Below are 15,797 nucleotides of genomic sequence, written 5' to 3' on the forward strand. Positions count from 1 at the left end.
CTCCGGGCAAAGGCCCAGCACAGTGACCCCGCTCCCTGCTCCACACAAAGGGGCCACCAGGGTCAGCCGACACACCCAGGCTCCCCTCACCGCCCACGGTGCAACCCTTCAGCCCAGTGACACTTTGCTGGCAGGGCCTCTGGGCAAGGCTGGCTGCCCGGGGAAGGGCTGGCACCAGAGCCAGAGGCTGCAGAACATATTTCCAGTGGAGCTTCCAGGCCAAGAGCTTCTGCCCCTTCCCACCACTGTTCCCGCTGGCCCTGCCCGGCTGCCCAGCACATTAGCATTTAAATATATCCAGAGTCATCTCCCCCAAAGCCCTGTCCCCTCACTGAATCCACCAGGGAGGGAGCACTTGAATCCTCCTGCCTCGACTCCCTTCCTCATAATGGCCATACTGTATTCATCAGCGTCTGTATGTGGCATTAGCTGAGCGGAGAAGAGAGGGCGCCTAGCAACCCAGAGGGGGCTGCGAAAGAGGTGGGAAGGAAGTGATATTCACGTAATTATTCACTTCTACAAAAGCCGTTGTCAGGTACACACTGGAAACACAGCTGTTGTATTATTCTCCTAACCTACTTTTAATCTTCTGAGACTATTTGCCAATATAAATGGCCAAAAGAAAGAGCTTAATTCAGCTATTTTCTGCCGGGCCATATACGTTATGTTTTCACCTCAGTGGAAGGCTCTGCTTACAAAAGTGGTGTTGTGTGTGTGTGTGTGTGTCTGTGTGTGGCTGTCTGTCTGAAAAGAAAATGTTAAAGAAAGAAAAGGCTGTGGGTCATGAGCCCAGGACGGCCACCAAGCCCTGTCCTGGCTACTTGGATCCGAGAGCCAGACGCCGCATGTGCTGTTGGGTCTGGAGGTTTTAGCATCTTCTTGGCAGGGCAAGGAGCACGGGAGCAGTGGGGTGCTGGCTCCTTCCGCCCCTCCCTGTTGTACCCTAGCTCACAGCCCTAAGGGCAGGTGACTCTGCTTTAGTGATGGACGGTGGCAGCATTTGGTACTGCTCAGAAATCTGATTAGTTCACCTGGTAGGGAGGGGGCTGGGATGGTGGGAAAGACCTGGGAGCCTGTTTTCATAACATGTACAGTGGAGAAGCTACTATACATGCTGTGTATAGCATTAGCCACATTAGAAGTGGAAAAGCATTAGCCACCAAATAAGGGAGCTGTACCAGGTACCCCATTACGTACTTTACGTTCATTGTATCTTTCTTTTGTGAACAAGGAAGTTGGGGCTCAGAGAAGTGAAGTAACTTGCCCAGAGTTGCACAGCAGGTAAATGGCAGTGTGGGGCTCCAGCCTGGGTCTACCTGACCCCGAAGCTCATGCCCTTTCCATTAAGCCCCAGTGAGGTGCGGAACCAGGCACCGGGGAAAAGCCCAGGTTTGAATTAGTCCCCTTCACATGATGTTCCAGTGCCTTCTCCCCAAGGCGGGCCAGGTTCCGGAGGTTTTGTCCCTAAGCCCAAGGGGACTCCTCACACAGTGGCCAGTGTGTACATCTCTCCAAAGCTAAATAGACGACAAACTCCCCCTCTCTGGGTGTTAGTTTTTTATCCATAAAAGGGAGATAATAATTGCACTGCCCTCAACAGTGAGTCTAATACTTGTGAAGTGTGTAGAACAGCCCCTGGTGTGTCATCGGTGCTTCCAAAGGTGAGCAGGAGCTCTGATGACTGGCTCCTCTCACTGGTGCTTTCCGGGCAGGATGGGTTAACGCTGCGTTTGTCAGGGACCTCAGAGCATCAGTGCAGCGAACACCATCTCCTCCAGGGCACAGGGACAGATGGACCAGGCCCACCTGCTGGTGCCAGCTTCGATCCCTGGCAGAGGTAATGCCCTTCTGCTCTGACTGGCGGCTGTTTGTAGACATGAAAGCACATTTCTGGGGGATCTTCTTTCTGTAGCCCGTGCTGCCTTAGACACTGCAGCAGGTCACATCTGCAGCTGCCCCTTCACAGAGCAGGGCCCTGGCCCCACTGCCCCACGCCCCTGCCTCTCACCGTCCGCCCACGTGCTCGTCTCCACCAGATGCCGTGTTCCAGCGTATCTGCCTGTGTTTGTGGTCTGTCTCTCCTGCTAGAAGGTAAGCTCCCTGAGGGCAGGAGCTCCTGGAACTTCGCTTGGCACATAGTGGACACTCGGTGCTTGTGCATTGTGGGGAGAAAAGGGAAAAGAGGCTTTTTTCTTCTCCTCCAGATCTGTGAAGACCGGTAGATCCTGAGAAGGGATTAACATTGACTAAGTGCCTACTGTTGGAGCTTACGGCTGGGTTTCTGAGCACTTCCTCAGTGCTCCCCAAGAGCCGGGCTCTGTGCTGAGTATTTGTTTCACACACATCATCTTATTTAATCTTCTGTGCGCAAGAGGAGGGAGGGGCTCACCACTACGCACACTGATCCTCTCCCAGGTCTCCCCAATCAGGGTAGTCTCTTCTCTCTAAGGGGTGAGAAAAAAACGTGATGCTTTTGCCCTCAAGCTTCTAGGAGATAGACATTCTACATATAAGGTCAAAGTGGGAAGAGGGAGAGAGGGCAGGCGTTTTCCGCGTGCCCCCCCGCCCCCGCCAACAGCTGTCTCTAACCTGGGCGTGATGACGCCCACCCCAGGGCAGTGGGCAGGTCACAGGATGTAAGACAATGCCTTGTACACTGTAAAGTGCTGTCCGTGTGGACAGGGGCAGCGGGTACTAAGCATCCATCTTGACAGTGTAGCTCCTGAGCTTGGTAGGAAAGAGTGAGTCCTTGTCCGTCCATCCTTCCTTGCTTCTCCCAGCTGGGCCCCACTGATCCAGTTGGGAAGGAGGGTTACACCCTGATCCATTGCTTTCTGCACCTACTGTGCACCAGGGCTCATCAGAACAAGTTGCTCTGAAAGAGGTGAAGTTGCCCCAGAGCTAGGAGGGCGGGACCACTTCTCTTCCAAAGGGGCTCTGCTCCCTGGTTCCCATGCAAATCTGTCCTCCAAACCTCTGAATGTGGACCGCCCCTGCCGCGCAGCCAGAACGCCCCCCATTCATTGCTGCAGAACATGGGGAGCAATCCGTTCCTCAGCTACTGACCCAGCTTCCTTAGGGTTTGTTCTGTGGAGACTATTTTCTCTTCAAATTGTGTTGAGAACTAGGAAGCCCTTTCTCCACTGAGCTGCCCCCTTTGTGGCGTCCTGGGAGATGCTGGTCAGTGGGGCTCAGTTGCCTGGTCTTCCTTTCACGGAGGTGGGGTTGCCTTTGTCTGTTGACCTCGCAGCCACAGAGCTGCTTAAACCCCTGCCGAGAGTCTGGGCCTGCTCAGTGCACCAGGAGGCCCCAGCTTTTCTCTTTAAAATGTGGAGCCAGAACGCCTGGGCTTCAAACCTGACTCTGTCCCTTATTAGCTGTTTGACCATCTATGGATCCGTTTCCTCTTCTCTAAAGATGGAGGTGACAGTACTGCCTAGTGAGATGGTTATGTAAATTATGAGATTGTTCCGTGAGAGCCTTGCGTACACAGTAGGTTTTCAACAAATGGTGACTCAAGATTCCCACTTCCTAAGGCATCACCAAACTGGTAGAAGGTTCATGAATGTCCTGTTGGCCTGTTTTATTAGCCTCTCTTTGCAAATCATTCTGTCAAATCATTCCAGTGGCCACCATGATCTAGTTTGATCTCTGGGTGTTTGTGGAATTCCTAGTTGAAGAAAGAAATCACCTTAGATGAAAAAGACTTGGGATAATGCCTGTAGCAGAGACAATGCTTTGTGTTCACTAACCATCTATTTTTTCTCTTCCTGAGTGAAATGGGAAGAGACTTTCCCAGACTTCCTTGTCTTTAAGTTGGGATCACGGGACTTGGTTCTGGTCAGTGGTGTGTGGGCAGAGTGGTATTAGTAATTCCCAAGTCTGGTTCCAAAAACTTCCCAAGCATGGGACTTGCCTGGTGGTGCAGTAGTTAAGAATCCACCTGCCAATGGAGGGGACATGGGTTCGAGCCCTGGTCCGGGAAGATCCCACATGCCGTGGAGCAACTAAGCCCGTGCGCCAAAACTACTGAGCCTGTGCTCTAGAGCCTGCGAGCCACAACTACTGAAGCCCACGTGCCACAACTACTGAAGCCCACGTGCCTAGAGTCGGTGCTCCACAACAAGAGAAACCACTGCAGTGAGAAGCCCACGCACCGCAATGAAGAGTAGCCCCCACTCGCCACAACTAGAGAAAGCCCGCGCGCAGCAGCAAAGACCCAACGCAGCAAAAAATAAATTAATTAATTTAAAAAAAAAAAAAAAACACCTTCCCAAGCAAAGCTCCAGTAGTCTGTTCCTCTGCATCAGAGGCTGTGCTGACCTGGGGGTATCATGATAAGGTAGGAGGGCTTGCTCGCTGTCATTGGGTGGAAGAGAGCCAGCCCCTCCACAATCTGCCATGTGCTTTGTGTAGGCGGGAAATAAACTTCCGTTGTGCTAAGCCATTGAGACTCGGGGTGTTATTGTTTATTTCAGCGTAGCCTTAACAAATACAGCTCCCCCAGTGAGTTCATTCGTTTCTTCCTAAACAAAGGTTGTAGGGAGGCTAACAGTTGGAACCCTGTGGCATTTTTGCAGCCACAGGTGTGTTTAAGAATACAGACGTGCATCAGGTATGCCTGTCTGCTAAGGAGTCCGATGGTGTAGAGTCCACATGAAGACATATCATGCTTCTTTGTGAGACTTTTTCAAGAAAACTAATCCTGAAGGTTCTCGGGCTCTGCAGGCCCAATAAGCATGTATCTCAGCAGAAAAGTTGAATCAACACTGGTTTATCAAATGTGGAAAATAGAAAAGGCCAGTGGAGAAAGCTTTGGATCTGGAGTCAAGGAGATGTTAAGTTAGGACTAAAATCCTGATGACTTGCAAATCTGTGTCTCAAGCCCAGACTGCAATATTTAGCCCTAGACGTTCTGCCTATCTCCTGAACAGCTCATTTGGTGCCTTGTCTAGACTGTACTCGTACCCATGTCCCCCACATTGTACCTCAAACCTCCCTTTAAAAAACTGGCTCATGCTCTATTGTTACACCGCCATCCACCACATCCCTCAGTTCTGGGGATCCGTCTCTCACCTCCAATCAAGACCAGTCTTCTTTAATCTGCCCTTTGAAAATGTCTTGAGAACCAAGGAGACAAGACGGCAACAGAAAAAAATTTTTTTAATTTTCCAGAATCTCCACACCTAAACAGAGAAACTAGGATAGTAAACAAAAAAGCCTATGGATGGTACCTTCAGCATAACTAGGGGGCTCCATGAACCACAAAAGGTGAACAGGCAGGGTCAAACACCAACAGCAATAACATCTGCATGGTATCCACTCTATGGGATGAGATGAAGAGGAAGAGGAAGAGGAAGGCAAAGGGATACAGAAGGCTGAGAGACAGGAAACCCATAAATCTCTAACATGTATTCACCCATAGAAGGAGAGGGCTCTGGGAGTAGAATGTTGGTGCACCCATCTGAGAATGTCAGCTGAAACTAGGAGGGATGTATTCAGGCTGCAAGTCACAGGTGAGTGTGAGAGGACTGTGGGAAGTTCAGGCAGGGGTCTGGGACCTGGGAACTCTACAGACTGACCAGCTGAGGCTCTGTGGTCAGAGAGGAACCCCACATTGAAGAGAAACCACTAGAAGCAGAATTCAAATTGAGCAGGACAAAGACAGTAGAGGAAACAAAAAGAAATTCTGGATAAGAGTGGAGAACAGTAATTTCAGAAAAGTACTCTCTGCGTGGCTGTAGTTTTAAAGACTTTTTGGTACTGTTGGAAGAGGCAACCCTAGACCTGTGAGGCCAGAAAATCTCCCTGGATCCTCTACACAAGAAAACCTCCTACTAACAGTACCAAAAAAAAAAAAAAAAAAAGCATGTCACCTACATGTGAGCACCAGAAAAGGATTGCGATCAAGTCTCATACAAAGCTATTATAAGAAAAAGAATTAGGAGCCGAATAGTGTTCCTACAGATAATGAACACATTCCACAAAGACCCGCAACTTAATATTAATTCACAACAAGCTAAAAGAAATGAAGAAAACAAGAGATGCTATGAAACGCTAGCATAAATGAAATTGTTAGGCAAAAAGAAGATTTGAAAGGAGAGCTGACAGGAAGGACAGCTTATGAAAGCAAAAAAAAAAAAAAAAAATGAAGAAAGTTGTTAAAGAAAGTAAGAAAAAGTGATAGGTATAGAAATAAAGAAGATCCAACATACAAACAAGTCCCCAAAGGAGAAATCCAAGGTAATGGAAGAGAACACATACTAAAACAATTATTCAGGAAATTTTCCCCCTCAAATAAAAGAGGAGACTTGAATTTGTATCTTGAAGAAGTATATCACAAGCCCGGGAAAAATAACCCAGAATAACCAACATTAAGACATGTTTTTATTAGAATAATACTAGAATTATTGGACTTCCAAGAGAAAGCAACAAACCTGTTGATAATTCAGACAAAAAGAGTAAATGCTTTATAAGGGGAAACAAATTAGAGTGGCGTCAGACTTTTCTACAGCATCACTTTGTGCCAGGAGACAACTAAGCAACATCAAAGTCCTCAGGAAGAGAAAAAGAGAACCAAGGATTTTATATGCAGCCAAACCGACTTTCAGGTACAAAAGCCACAGATCGACTGTTAGGAACATGAAGGAACCCAGGAAATATATTTCCCATAAGCCTTTCCCGAGGAATTTACTAGAGAACAAGCTACAACAAAACTGACTGGAGAGGTATTAACATAATGGCTGGGGGTGAGCATTAAATTTATAATCACCTGTAGAACTCACACTAAATAATGGCAAAAGGGGGACAATATAATATGAAATGTTATCAGAACATTATCATATGTTCTGATAATGCAGATACAGTACAAGTATTAAAAATTGGGATAGAAGGGGGTGTGTATATGAAAAGTAAAGTAAATTCACATAATGCCTTTAGGTATTAACTGGAAACAAATGAATATTTCTTCAAATTAGATTCTAGAGGAAAGGGAAGAAAGAAAAGATGTGGCTAATTTCAATATTCCTCATAGTAGGGAACCAGCAGGGGGAGGGATAAGGGTATTATATGAGGGTGTTGATTTAATGGTAATCATCAGAATAAAAATGACAGCCTTTTTCCTACAGAGGTAGGGGAGCAAGAAAAAAAAAATCATTGAAAACACATTCCTCTCTCACGTGAACCTCCATATCCAATGTGTCCTCTTTCATCACTTCTCTAGTCTTTAAAGGTGTACCTCCTGCAGACAGCCTTCTCTGATTGCCCTAGCACATGTTAATCTTTCCCCTCCTCTACCACTCCCAGGTACTGGGTATCTTGTTCTCTGAATGTTTCATTTTATCTCACCTGCAGACAGAGATGGAGTGCTATAAATAATTGTGCAGTACCTCTTTCAGAGCCTGGCACAGGGTTCTGCATACAGAAGGCACTCAATAAATGCTGGGTCATTGGTAATTCAGGATTGATTGAAGAATTTGGGCTTAGAGCCCCTGGGTTTTTCTAAGATCTTAATGTTGCTATTAGTCAGAATTCTTTCTGCTTGAAGTGACAGCAGTCCCATTCAAACTGACTTAAGAAAAAGAGGAATTACAGGCCTCTGAAACGGAAATACTCTCAGGTAGGCCTCATTTCAGGTGTGGCTGGATCCAGGGACTTGAGTCATATCTCCAATATTAGTCTTTCTTTGCTCTAAACTCTGCTTTCCTCTGCATTGGTTTTATTCTCAGGCAGGCTCTTCACTCATGGTCAGCGATGACCCCCAGCAGTTAGAGGCTTAATATCTCTAAGAGAAAAGAATGTGTCCCATTTGCAGTAGCTCCACTAAAAGTCCCAGGATTGAGATTCATTGGCTTGGTTTGCATCATATGCTCATCCCCGAACCAGTCACTGTGGCCAAGAGAAATGCTTTGATTGGCCTGGGTGGGGAAGAGGTGGTTTCTCAAAGTAAAATTGGGGTGCTGTTACCTGAAAAGGGGAGATGGATGCCGGGTGAGCAAAAACAGCAGATGCCTGTTTTAGTGCTGTGTGCAATGAGCAAACTGCAAGAAAAATCCCCTGCAGGTGGAAAGCATGGTTTGAGGCCCCATCTTTGGGACGTGTGGATGGAAAGCTCTCTTGGGTGTTTTTGAGCTCACGGAGGGTTTATTTACCATGTGGGGAGGGTGGGACCATTCGCCATGGGGCCCAGTTGTGATGAAGCCCCCAGGTTTCCCACAGGTCTGGAGGCTTCTCTCACTCTGGTCTGTGCACTCAGTGAAGGTTCTGGGGAGAGGGACACCCCGTTTGCAGAGGCTTTAGAAACCACACGTGTTCAACTGCTGAGCATTCCAGCACCTTGCTCCTGGGATCTGGCTTTGCTTTCCGGGTTAGGAGCTGACCTGTGTTTTGCTTCTCCATATGGTTTACTGGCCTTACCGAGGAGAGAAGCAAGTGCACTGAGGTGGCAAATGGTGAGACTGAGGCAGAGCAGGAGCACATTAAAATACATCCATTTCTCTCCCAAATCTTCAACATTTTTTTTTTTTTTTGCATTGGGCCCTTCCTGTCAACATTTAAGCATCTTCAAGTTTCTCTGCTATTTTTTAAAAATCCTCCCTAAATTATTTTCTCTCTCACGACCACCCTGTCTCCCAACTCCCCTTTCTTTTTTTTTTTTTTTATTAATTTATTTATTTTTGGCTGTGTTGGGTCTTCGTTTCTGTGCGAGAGCTTTCTCTAGTTGCGGCGAGCGGGTGCCACTCTTCATCGCGGTGTGCGGGCCTCTCACTATCGCGGCCTCTCTTGTCGCGGAGCACAAGCTCCAGACGCGCAGGCTCAGTAGTTGTGGCTCACGGGCCTAGTTGCTCCGCGGCATGTGGGATCTTCCCAGACCAGGGCTCTAACCCATGTGCCCTGCATTGGCAGGCAGATTCTCAACCACTGCGCCACCAGGGAAGCCCCAACTCCCCTTTCTTGAAAAAGTTTTTTAATATTCCCTCTTCCCATTTCCTTCTCACCGTGTCTCAGCCCACTCTGATCTGCTGGCACCCCCTCCACACACACACACACACAAACACACACTTCATGAAAGAGCTTTCCCTACGTTCCTCATTTAGCGCTGAGACACTAAACCCGAAGGCTCTTTGTTAGAGGAAGACAATGTACCACTTTTCAGGTTGAGAAGCAGCATTGTGATCTTCACTTTTAATAAGTATTTCTTGAATGATTTAACAAGCAAGCAAATCCAAGGTAGAGTGACTGGTACTGTGTAATCAAATCCCCAAGAGAGAGGAAGTTAAGATAATTTGCCTGGAAAAGGCTGTGTTCTAGAGGGTTCTTGAAATCTGTAAAGTGCTGCCACATGGGAGAGGGAGATGTGGCCTGGGTGGCCCCAGATCTAGGAAAACAGGAAGGGAGATTTTCTCTCATTTTAAGAAATGCTCTAATAGTCAGAGTTCTCTAAAGAAAAAGAAAGGGGTTGTGTCAAAAGGTAGTGAGCTCCCCATCACTGGTGGTAGTCAAGCAGAGACTATTCTGTCAAAAGTACTCAGAAAACAGTCCTGTGTTGGGTGGGGGGTTACACCAGAGGTTTTTTGAAATTCCGGGGTTGGTTACACATGTTTCTCTAGAGGTGTGTCTCCTTGGACTTGCATCCGCCACTCCCAGCTGTGTGGTCTTGAGCAAGTTGCCCCATTCTCTAGATGGCACTCGCTTCTCAAGCTTCAGTCTCATCAGCTGCATTTGGGTTTTAGCTGTGGTTTTTCCTTGGTAGCTTCTAGGAGCAGGGCTCAAAGAGAGCCCAGGGGAGTGTTAGAGAAACCACCATAATTCCTGTTGTGCGTGTCAGGCCTTCCACGGCAGGTTTTGTTGGAGGGAAGCTTGGAGACTAAGAAAGTAGTTTCCACATGTATCACATAGGAAGCCCAAATGCACCTCTTTGGAAAGGTGGTAAAGATTTGGTGGGAGGGCCTCCCCCATCTCACTTCCCTGTCCTCTGGCCGAGCGCATGGGGCAGAGTGAGAGAAGCCTCCAGACCTGTAGGAAAAATGAGGTTTCATTGTAACTGGGCCCCATGGTGAATGGTCCCCTGGTATACATGGTAAATAAGCTCTGTGAGTTCAAAAACACCGGAGAGAGCTTTTCTCGTGGTGGTCTTAATCACAAAGCAGAAAAATCACTTGTTTTGGCTTCAGCAATCCTGAGAGGGAAGTTTATTCCCCACTTTGCAGTTCAGGAGACTAAGCCTCAGAGAGGTTAAGTAACTTTTCCAAGGTCACACAGCTGGAGCAGAGTCCTAAAACCCAAATTCTTGCTATTTGGTGAACTACTGTCGATAAAGTCCAGAAAATTCCTGGTTTTAACTAAGGCCGTTTATATTTAATCACCCCAAGAATAGAACTTTCTAAAAAAACACATTCCTGAGATGAGGACATTGATTGTCCCTTTGTGGAGTCTTTTGGAGGTTGGGTGTGGGTGGGGGCTTTCAGAGAACAGGGCCATCCCACCCACCCACCCCCTCGCCGCACATCTGACTTCTCTTTCTGCCAACTTCTTTGTGCCTTCCTACAGGTCTGGGTAGATGCTGGGACGCAGATCTTTTTCTCCTATGCCATCTGCCTGGGTTGTCTGACTGCTCTGGGAAGTTATAACAATTATAACAACAACTGCTACAGGTGAGCATTTCCCCAGGCCCTGCCAGCTCTCCACCAAACCCGAGAGCCCTCCATGCTGCCCGGCTAGTTCACGGTCATCTTCCCACCTTGCAGGTCTGGGTGAGGGAAAGAGGCCTGTCAAGAGAGGGGCGGCAGGGCACCAGCCATTCCAGGTGGAACTGGAGAGGACCCTGGGCTATTTGTCAGCCTCTCCCCACCCCAGGGTCAAAGAATGGTCCAACAGAGGAGCTAGGAGAATAACTAGCTCTGAATGATCAGAGTGCGTTCCAGGCTGCAAAGTGAGTCTACTCCGGGAATGGTATTCAGGCCTCCGTCCTACCCTATACAGCAGAGCTTTATCCCAGGGTAAATGATCGGCCCAAGGTTACACGGCTAGTAAGTGGCAATGCTGGGACTTGAACCCAGGTCTTCTGACGCCAAGGGCCTTGTTCTTCTGCCTTCTCTTCAGGAATTTCTTTCCTGCTTCTTCTCACTTGACTGTAGGGTCCTGTCCAGTCCCACTTGGTAGGGCCAGTGCCCTGCTGCCCCTCTCTTGACAGGCCTCCCTCCCTCCCTGGCCTCCTGCAGCTGGCCACACCCAGCGTGGGGAAGGGGCCCACATGAGGAGGTGAGCCTGAGGCTGTGTGTGACCCTGGCTGCCTGGTCCTCATGCCTGCAGCCTGGTTTCTACCCTGAGGCTGAGTCCACAGAGGCCCAGGGACTTGGCCAAGGTCACCCAGCAGTGCCTGGCGGAAGTGAACTTTGCACCCTGGTCTCTAACTCTAGGCCAGTGGCCTGTTTGCTGAGGTCGCTGCACCCATGAATCAGTGCCTGGTCACAGATGGTGAATACGCAGAGATGGCTGGACAGCACATCTCTGCCCCCGAGTTCCAGAGCTCCTTATTCTAATGTAGAAACTCGTGGACTAATGGCAATGAAGCCATCCCTGAACACAGATTCATTGGAAAAGGAAGGGTTTTTCAGCAAATGATTCTGAGATAGGATAAGTATTTTGGTGGAAGTAATTAGGATAGATCCTCACCTTGCCCCACATATGCACCATAATAAGTGTCAGATTGATTCAACAGTTAAATATTTTTTAAAAGAAAACCATCCTAAAATGAGGAGTAAAATATTGTTTTCATAATGGGAAAGATATGGAAACATCAAAATAATTAAATCAGGAAGGAAGTGACAGATTGATTCACATAAATATCTAGAACTTCTAAATTTCTGGAAAGGTACACAGGAAACTGTTAAAAAGAACCACCTCTGAAGAGAGACACTGAGAAGTTAGAGATAGGGAGACAGGCTTTTTCTACCTATACCTTCCTGTACAATTTAAATGTTTCGTTTTGCCTTGTCTTTACTCTTGAGTACATATTGCTTTTATAATTTTAAAAAAGTCACATTAATACAAATGTTATCTATATACCTTCTGCATTACACCTCCAAACAAAACATTATGAAAATCATCTACAAAATTAAAGGGCATACTAACGACATATAATATGATCCTCAAAGGGTTGGCACCCCTAATATGTAAAGATTACAAACAGGCCCGTATGAAAAACCCTAAAACACCAAGAGAAGAATCAGCAACACACTCTTAAAATAATGAGCTTATTTTCCTTAACTAGCAAATGAGCTGTGGTCTAAAAATGACCCCTGTTTGATGCAGGTGAGGGTACAGTGAGAGGGGCCATGTCCCAGTCTGTTGGTGGGATGGGAACTTGGACGTGACAGCTACATCACTTGGTTGTTGTGTGGCTCAAGTGGGAGCATCATTTCAGAGAACTTTCGTCAGTGATGAAGTCCCTCCCATGTTATCCCCATCTTCGAGGGAGGGAAATTGAGGCTCATGGATGTCATCCCCCCAGTTAGGTGTGGTAGACCTGGACTCTGGCCACGGTCTTCTAATCTCCATCCTGCCACCCCGCTGCATCCTCCCTGAAAGCTGGCTTTGTGATCGCTTTACCAACCCATTTGTTAAGTCAGCCGTATGCTGTATGTGTCACTAAGTGTGAGGTGCCCAAATCGCTGACCTTGGGAGATAACACACAGCTCCAGTCTATAGAGACTGCCACTTGGGGAAACCAAGGCAATGAAAGGGGGCAGATCCCACACGCTGGAGGAAAGGCCACAGGGGAAGCCAGCGAGCTGTGCTGTCCCCGGGCCGTTAGGCAGAGAAGTCACTGGGTGCTGTTGGACAGAGGGATGTTAGAGAGGTGGGAGGTCAGGCCAGGTTGTCCAGAAGAGCCTCTCATGCTTCAAGGCGTTCACGGGAGGCGGGTCTGGGGGATGAGGTGTAGCACCCTGTCAGCCATGATACAAAATAGAACCACGGGTAGGAAGAGAAGGGCGCAGGCACAGGGAGGGCAGAGGGCAGACCTCTGGTCCGGGTCGAGTGTGACACCCTCCGGATGCTGGAGGGGGTGCTGTCTGCATACAATCAGCAGCCAGCGTCCAGTGCGGGCCCTCTGTGCTGGGCGTCGCGGAAATTTCTAGGTCACTGTCCATCACCCCCAGCTCGGCCGTCAGCTCCATGAGGACACAGTCTGGGTCCTCTTGTTCACCACCATTCCTCAAGCCTAGGAGAGCGCTGGCTGAAGTGTAAGGAAGCAAGGAAGGAGCCACACCACTATACAGATGAGGAAACTGAGGCCGGGGTAGGCCACTTGCTCGATGGAACGTGGCTTTGAACCTGGGCCTTTCTGGCTCCTGCACCCCTATCCCTCACTCCCAGGCCTGGCCAGTTCTTCCCCAACTACTACAGCCAACAAGGATTTGGCCGAGAATGCCTCGTTATCAGGCTGTGTCTCAGGGCAGTGGCAATAGCAACTTTCTTCCTCGCCAAGCACGTGGGTGAAATATGCTGACTGCCCCAGATCCCTTCTGCTTTCCCCTCCAGCAGGCAGGTTTTTTCCCCTCCTGTCAGCAGCAGGAAGCAGATCCCCTAGGTGACATTACAAAATCTGAGGGCTCCTTTTATTTCTGTTTCCAAATTGTTCTGTGAGCAGATCTTCCCAACTCAGAGGGAGTAAATTAATACCCTCTCTTCCGACAGCATAATAGCTTCTGGAGGTCTTCAAAGCCCAGCTCAGCTCCTGCCAACTTCAAAGCGCTTCTTACTTAGCTTTTCACCTAGAAGGTGCCCCGTGGGGAAGGAATTAGAGGGACGGAGATGGAGCAAACCAGGCGGGGAAAATCCTTGAGAACACAGGCCGCTAAGCTCTCTCTGCTTGGAGGTTGGGGTGCTCCAAGGAAGGGGGTGCAGGGCACAGGACTGGAAGCACCTTGGGTCTGCTCAGAGCTTTTGTTCCTCTGTGATATGAGGACGTCACTCAGGGTGGGGGGGGGGCAGGGAACCTTGCAATAAGGGACATTTGTTTTCAACAGCCACATGGACGTCCAAAGATTGTTTTCCAAAAGTCAGGATTTAGAAGTCTGAATTCTGAGGGAGCATTGTTACTATGTAGCGCCTAGAAAAAGAGTGGGCTTTGGTGTTTGAGACAGCTAGATTCACATCCCAGCTTCCCCGGCAGATGACAAAAGAGTTTGAGTGTGTGACTCTCCTCCCTGGGCCTCGGGATTCAGTGACAATGTTCAACACTGCAGGTCCAAAAAACACAGGAGACTTCCAGAATGGAGAGGCTATGGAGAAAACACTTTGCTCACCAGTGCTGCACTGGTGAGATAAGTCAGGGGCCAGAAACAGGCATGCAGGGCAGATTTACCCCAGCCTTAGGAATAACTTTGCCCTCCTGGGCTGAGCTGAATTTCCCTTAGAGAGGAGGTGATCAGTCTTGCAGATAAAGTCTCCAGGCCTGCCAGCCCAGCCTCTGTCCACAGTGCCTGAAGAGTTCTGTAAAGGGACCTGTATCAGTCACTCACTGACACAAAAATGCTGTGTAACAAGCAGCCCCAGAACTCAGTAGCTCACCACAACAAGCATTCGCTTTTATTGCTCACCAGTCTGCTGGTCAGTTGGGGACTCTCTCCTTCAGGCTGTGGGTTGGGCAGGTTTAGCTCCAGGGTCCAGACCAGCTCCATGTGTACATTCTGGGGTCCAGGCTGCAGGGACAGCAGCTCCCCTGGAAAAGTCCTTCTCATGGCAGCTCACAGAAGGGATAAAGGACAAGACCAATTGCACAAGCACATCTCAAGCCTCCGCTTGTGTCACACCTGCTGATAGCTCATTGGCCAAAGCAAGTCACGTGGCTAAGCCCAAAGTCATTGGGGCAGGGAAATATACTCTACCCCAAGGAAGAAGGTATGGAAGTGACCACTTGCTGAAAAATGACTTAATCAATCACAAGGCCCAAGAGACCCTCTTATCCAAGCCACCTTGTCATATAGCTGGTAAGGTCAGGCCCAGAGAGAAGGTATTACAAGGGGAATTGGAACCCAAGGCTCCTGACCCCCAGTCTAATGCTCTTTCCACCATGCCCTTGATTCCCAGGGTCAGTGCAATGCAACTGGGGGTCACAGTCACCAACATCAGTGTAACCTTTGGTTACATTACAAAAAGTATGGTGTCAGGAGAAGAGGAGGTGAGAGTCCTGCTCTGTTCTTGAGTCGAGTGCTCAGTCCTGGATGTGACATTGGAAGAGGGTCTGGACAAGCTGGAGTGAATTTCAGATCGCGAGCAGGATGAGGAACACTGATAAGGGAACTGGGAGGTCTAAATGAGCGAGCTAAAACCTCAAGGGCATCTGAAGGGGATATCTTCAGATCTTTAGGCTGTTAGGGAGGGTAGAACTAAAACTCCCCAGAGGAGGTGGATTTGGGTCGAACACAGCATGAGGAAGTTCTTACACTGTGAGCGGCAAGAGCGGTCGGGGAAGCAAAGCGCCACGGAGCAAGGTGACTGGTCCTGCTTGCGAGGGCGGGAGCCGAGGCCAGCTCGCCACCATTGCAGGGATGCTCCAGGCTGGTCATGCTTCAGGGAGGAGATTGGACAGAACTCCCAGAGCCCCTCCCTTTGAAGTGGAGCATCTCGGGTGTTGTAAGCCCGATTCCTACGTGCACGCTCTGTGGCGTCTGAGATCCTGAGAGGCTGATTCCCTGACCCATCTGCATGAGGATGCACAGCCCGAGGTTGAAGGGACCCGGATGTGAGGGTTCCATCTTCTGCATCTTGGCAAAGCCCTGTCATTTGTAGTC

General features: G+C 48.8%; 1 protein-coding gene across 2 annotated transcripts in view; it reads left to right on the forward strand.

Moving 5' to 3' along the window:
* The window catches only part of SLC6A11 (solute carrier family 6 member 11), a 122,405-nt gene that overhangs the window by 79,931 nt on the left and 26,677 nt on the right, over positions 1-15,797 (forward strand). For both annotated transcript variants that reach the window (XR_005021860.1, XM_036869109.1), the window contains exon 7: positions 10,549-10,652. Coding sequence is in view for 1 of the 2 variants with exons in the window: in XM_036869109.1 (XP_036725004.1) it covers positions 10,549-10,652 (104 nt within the window). In the remaining variant the exon portion in view is untranslated. The remainder of the gene's footprint in view (positions 1-10,548; positions 10,653-15,797) is intronic.

The sequence above is a fragment of the Balaenoptera musculus genome, chromosome 11 (assembly GCF_009873245.2).
Source record: "Balaenoptera musculus isolate JJ_BM4_2016_0621 chromosome 11, mBalMus1.pri.v3, whole genome shotgun sequence".
NCBI classification, from domain to species: domain Eukaryota; kingdom Metazoa; phylum Chordata; class Mammalia; order Artiodactyla; family Balaenopteridae; genus Balaenoptera; species Balaenoptera musculus.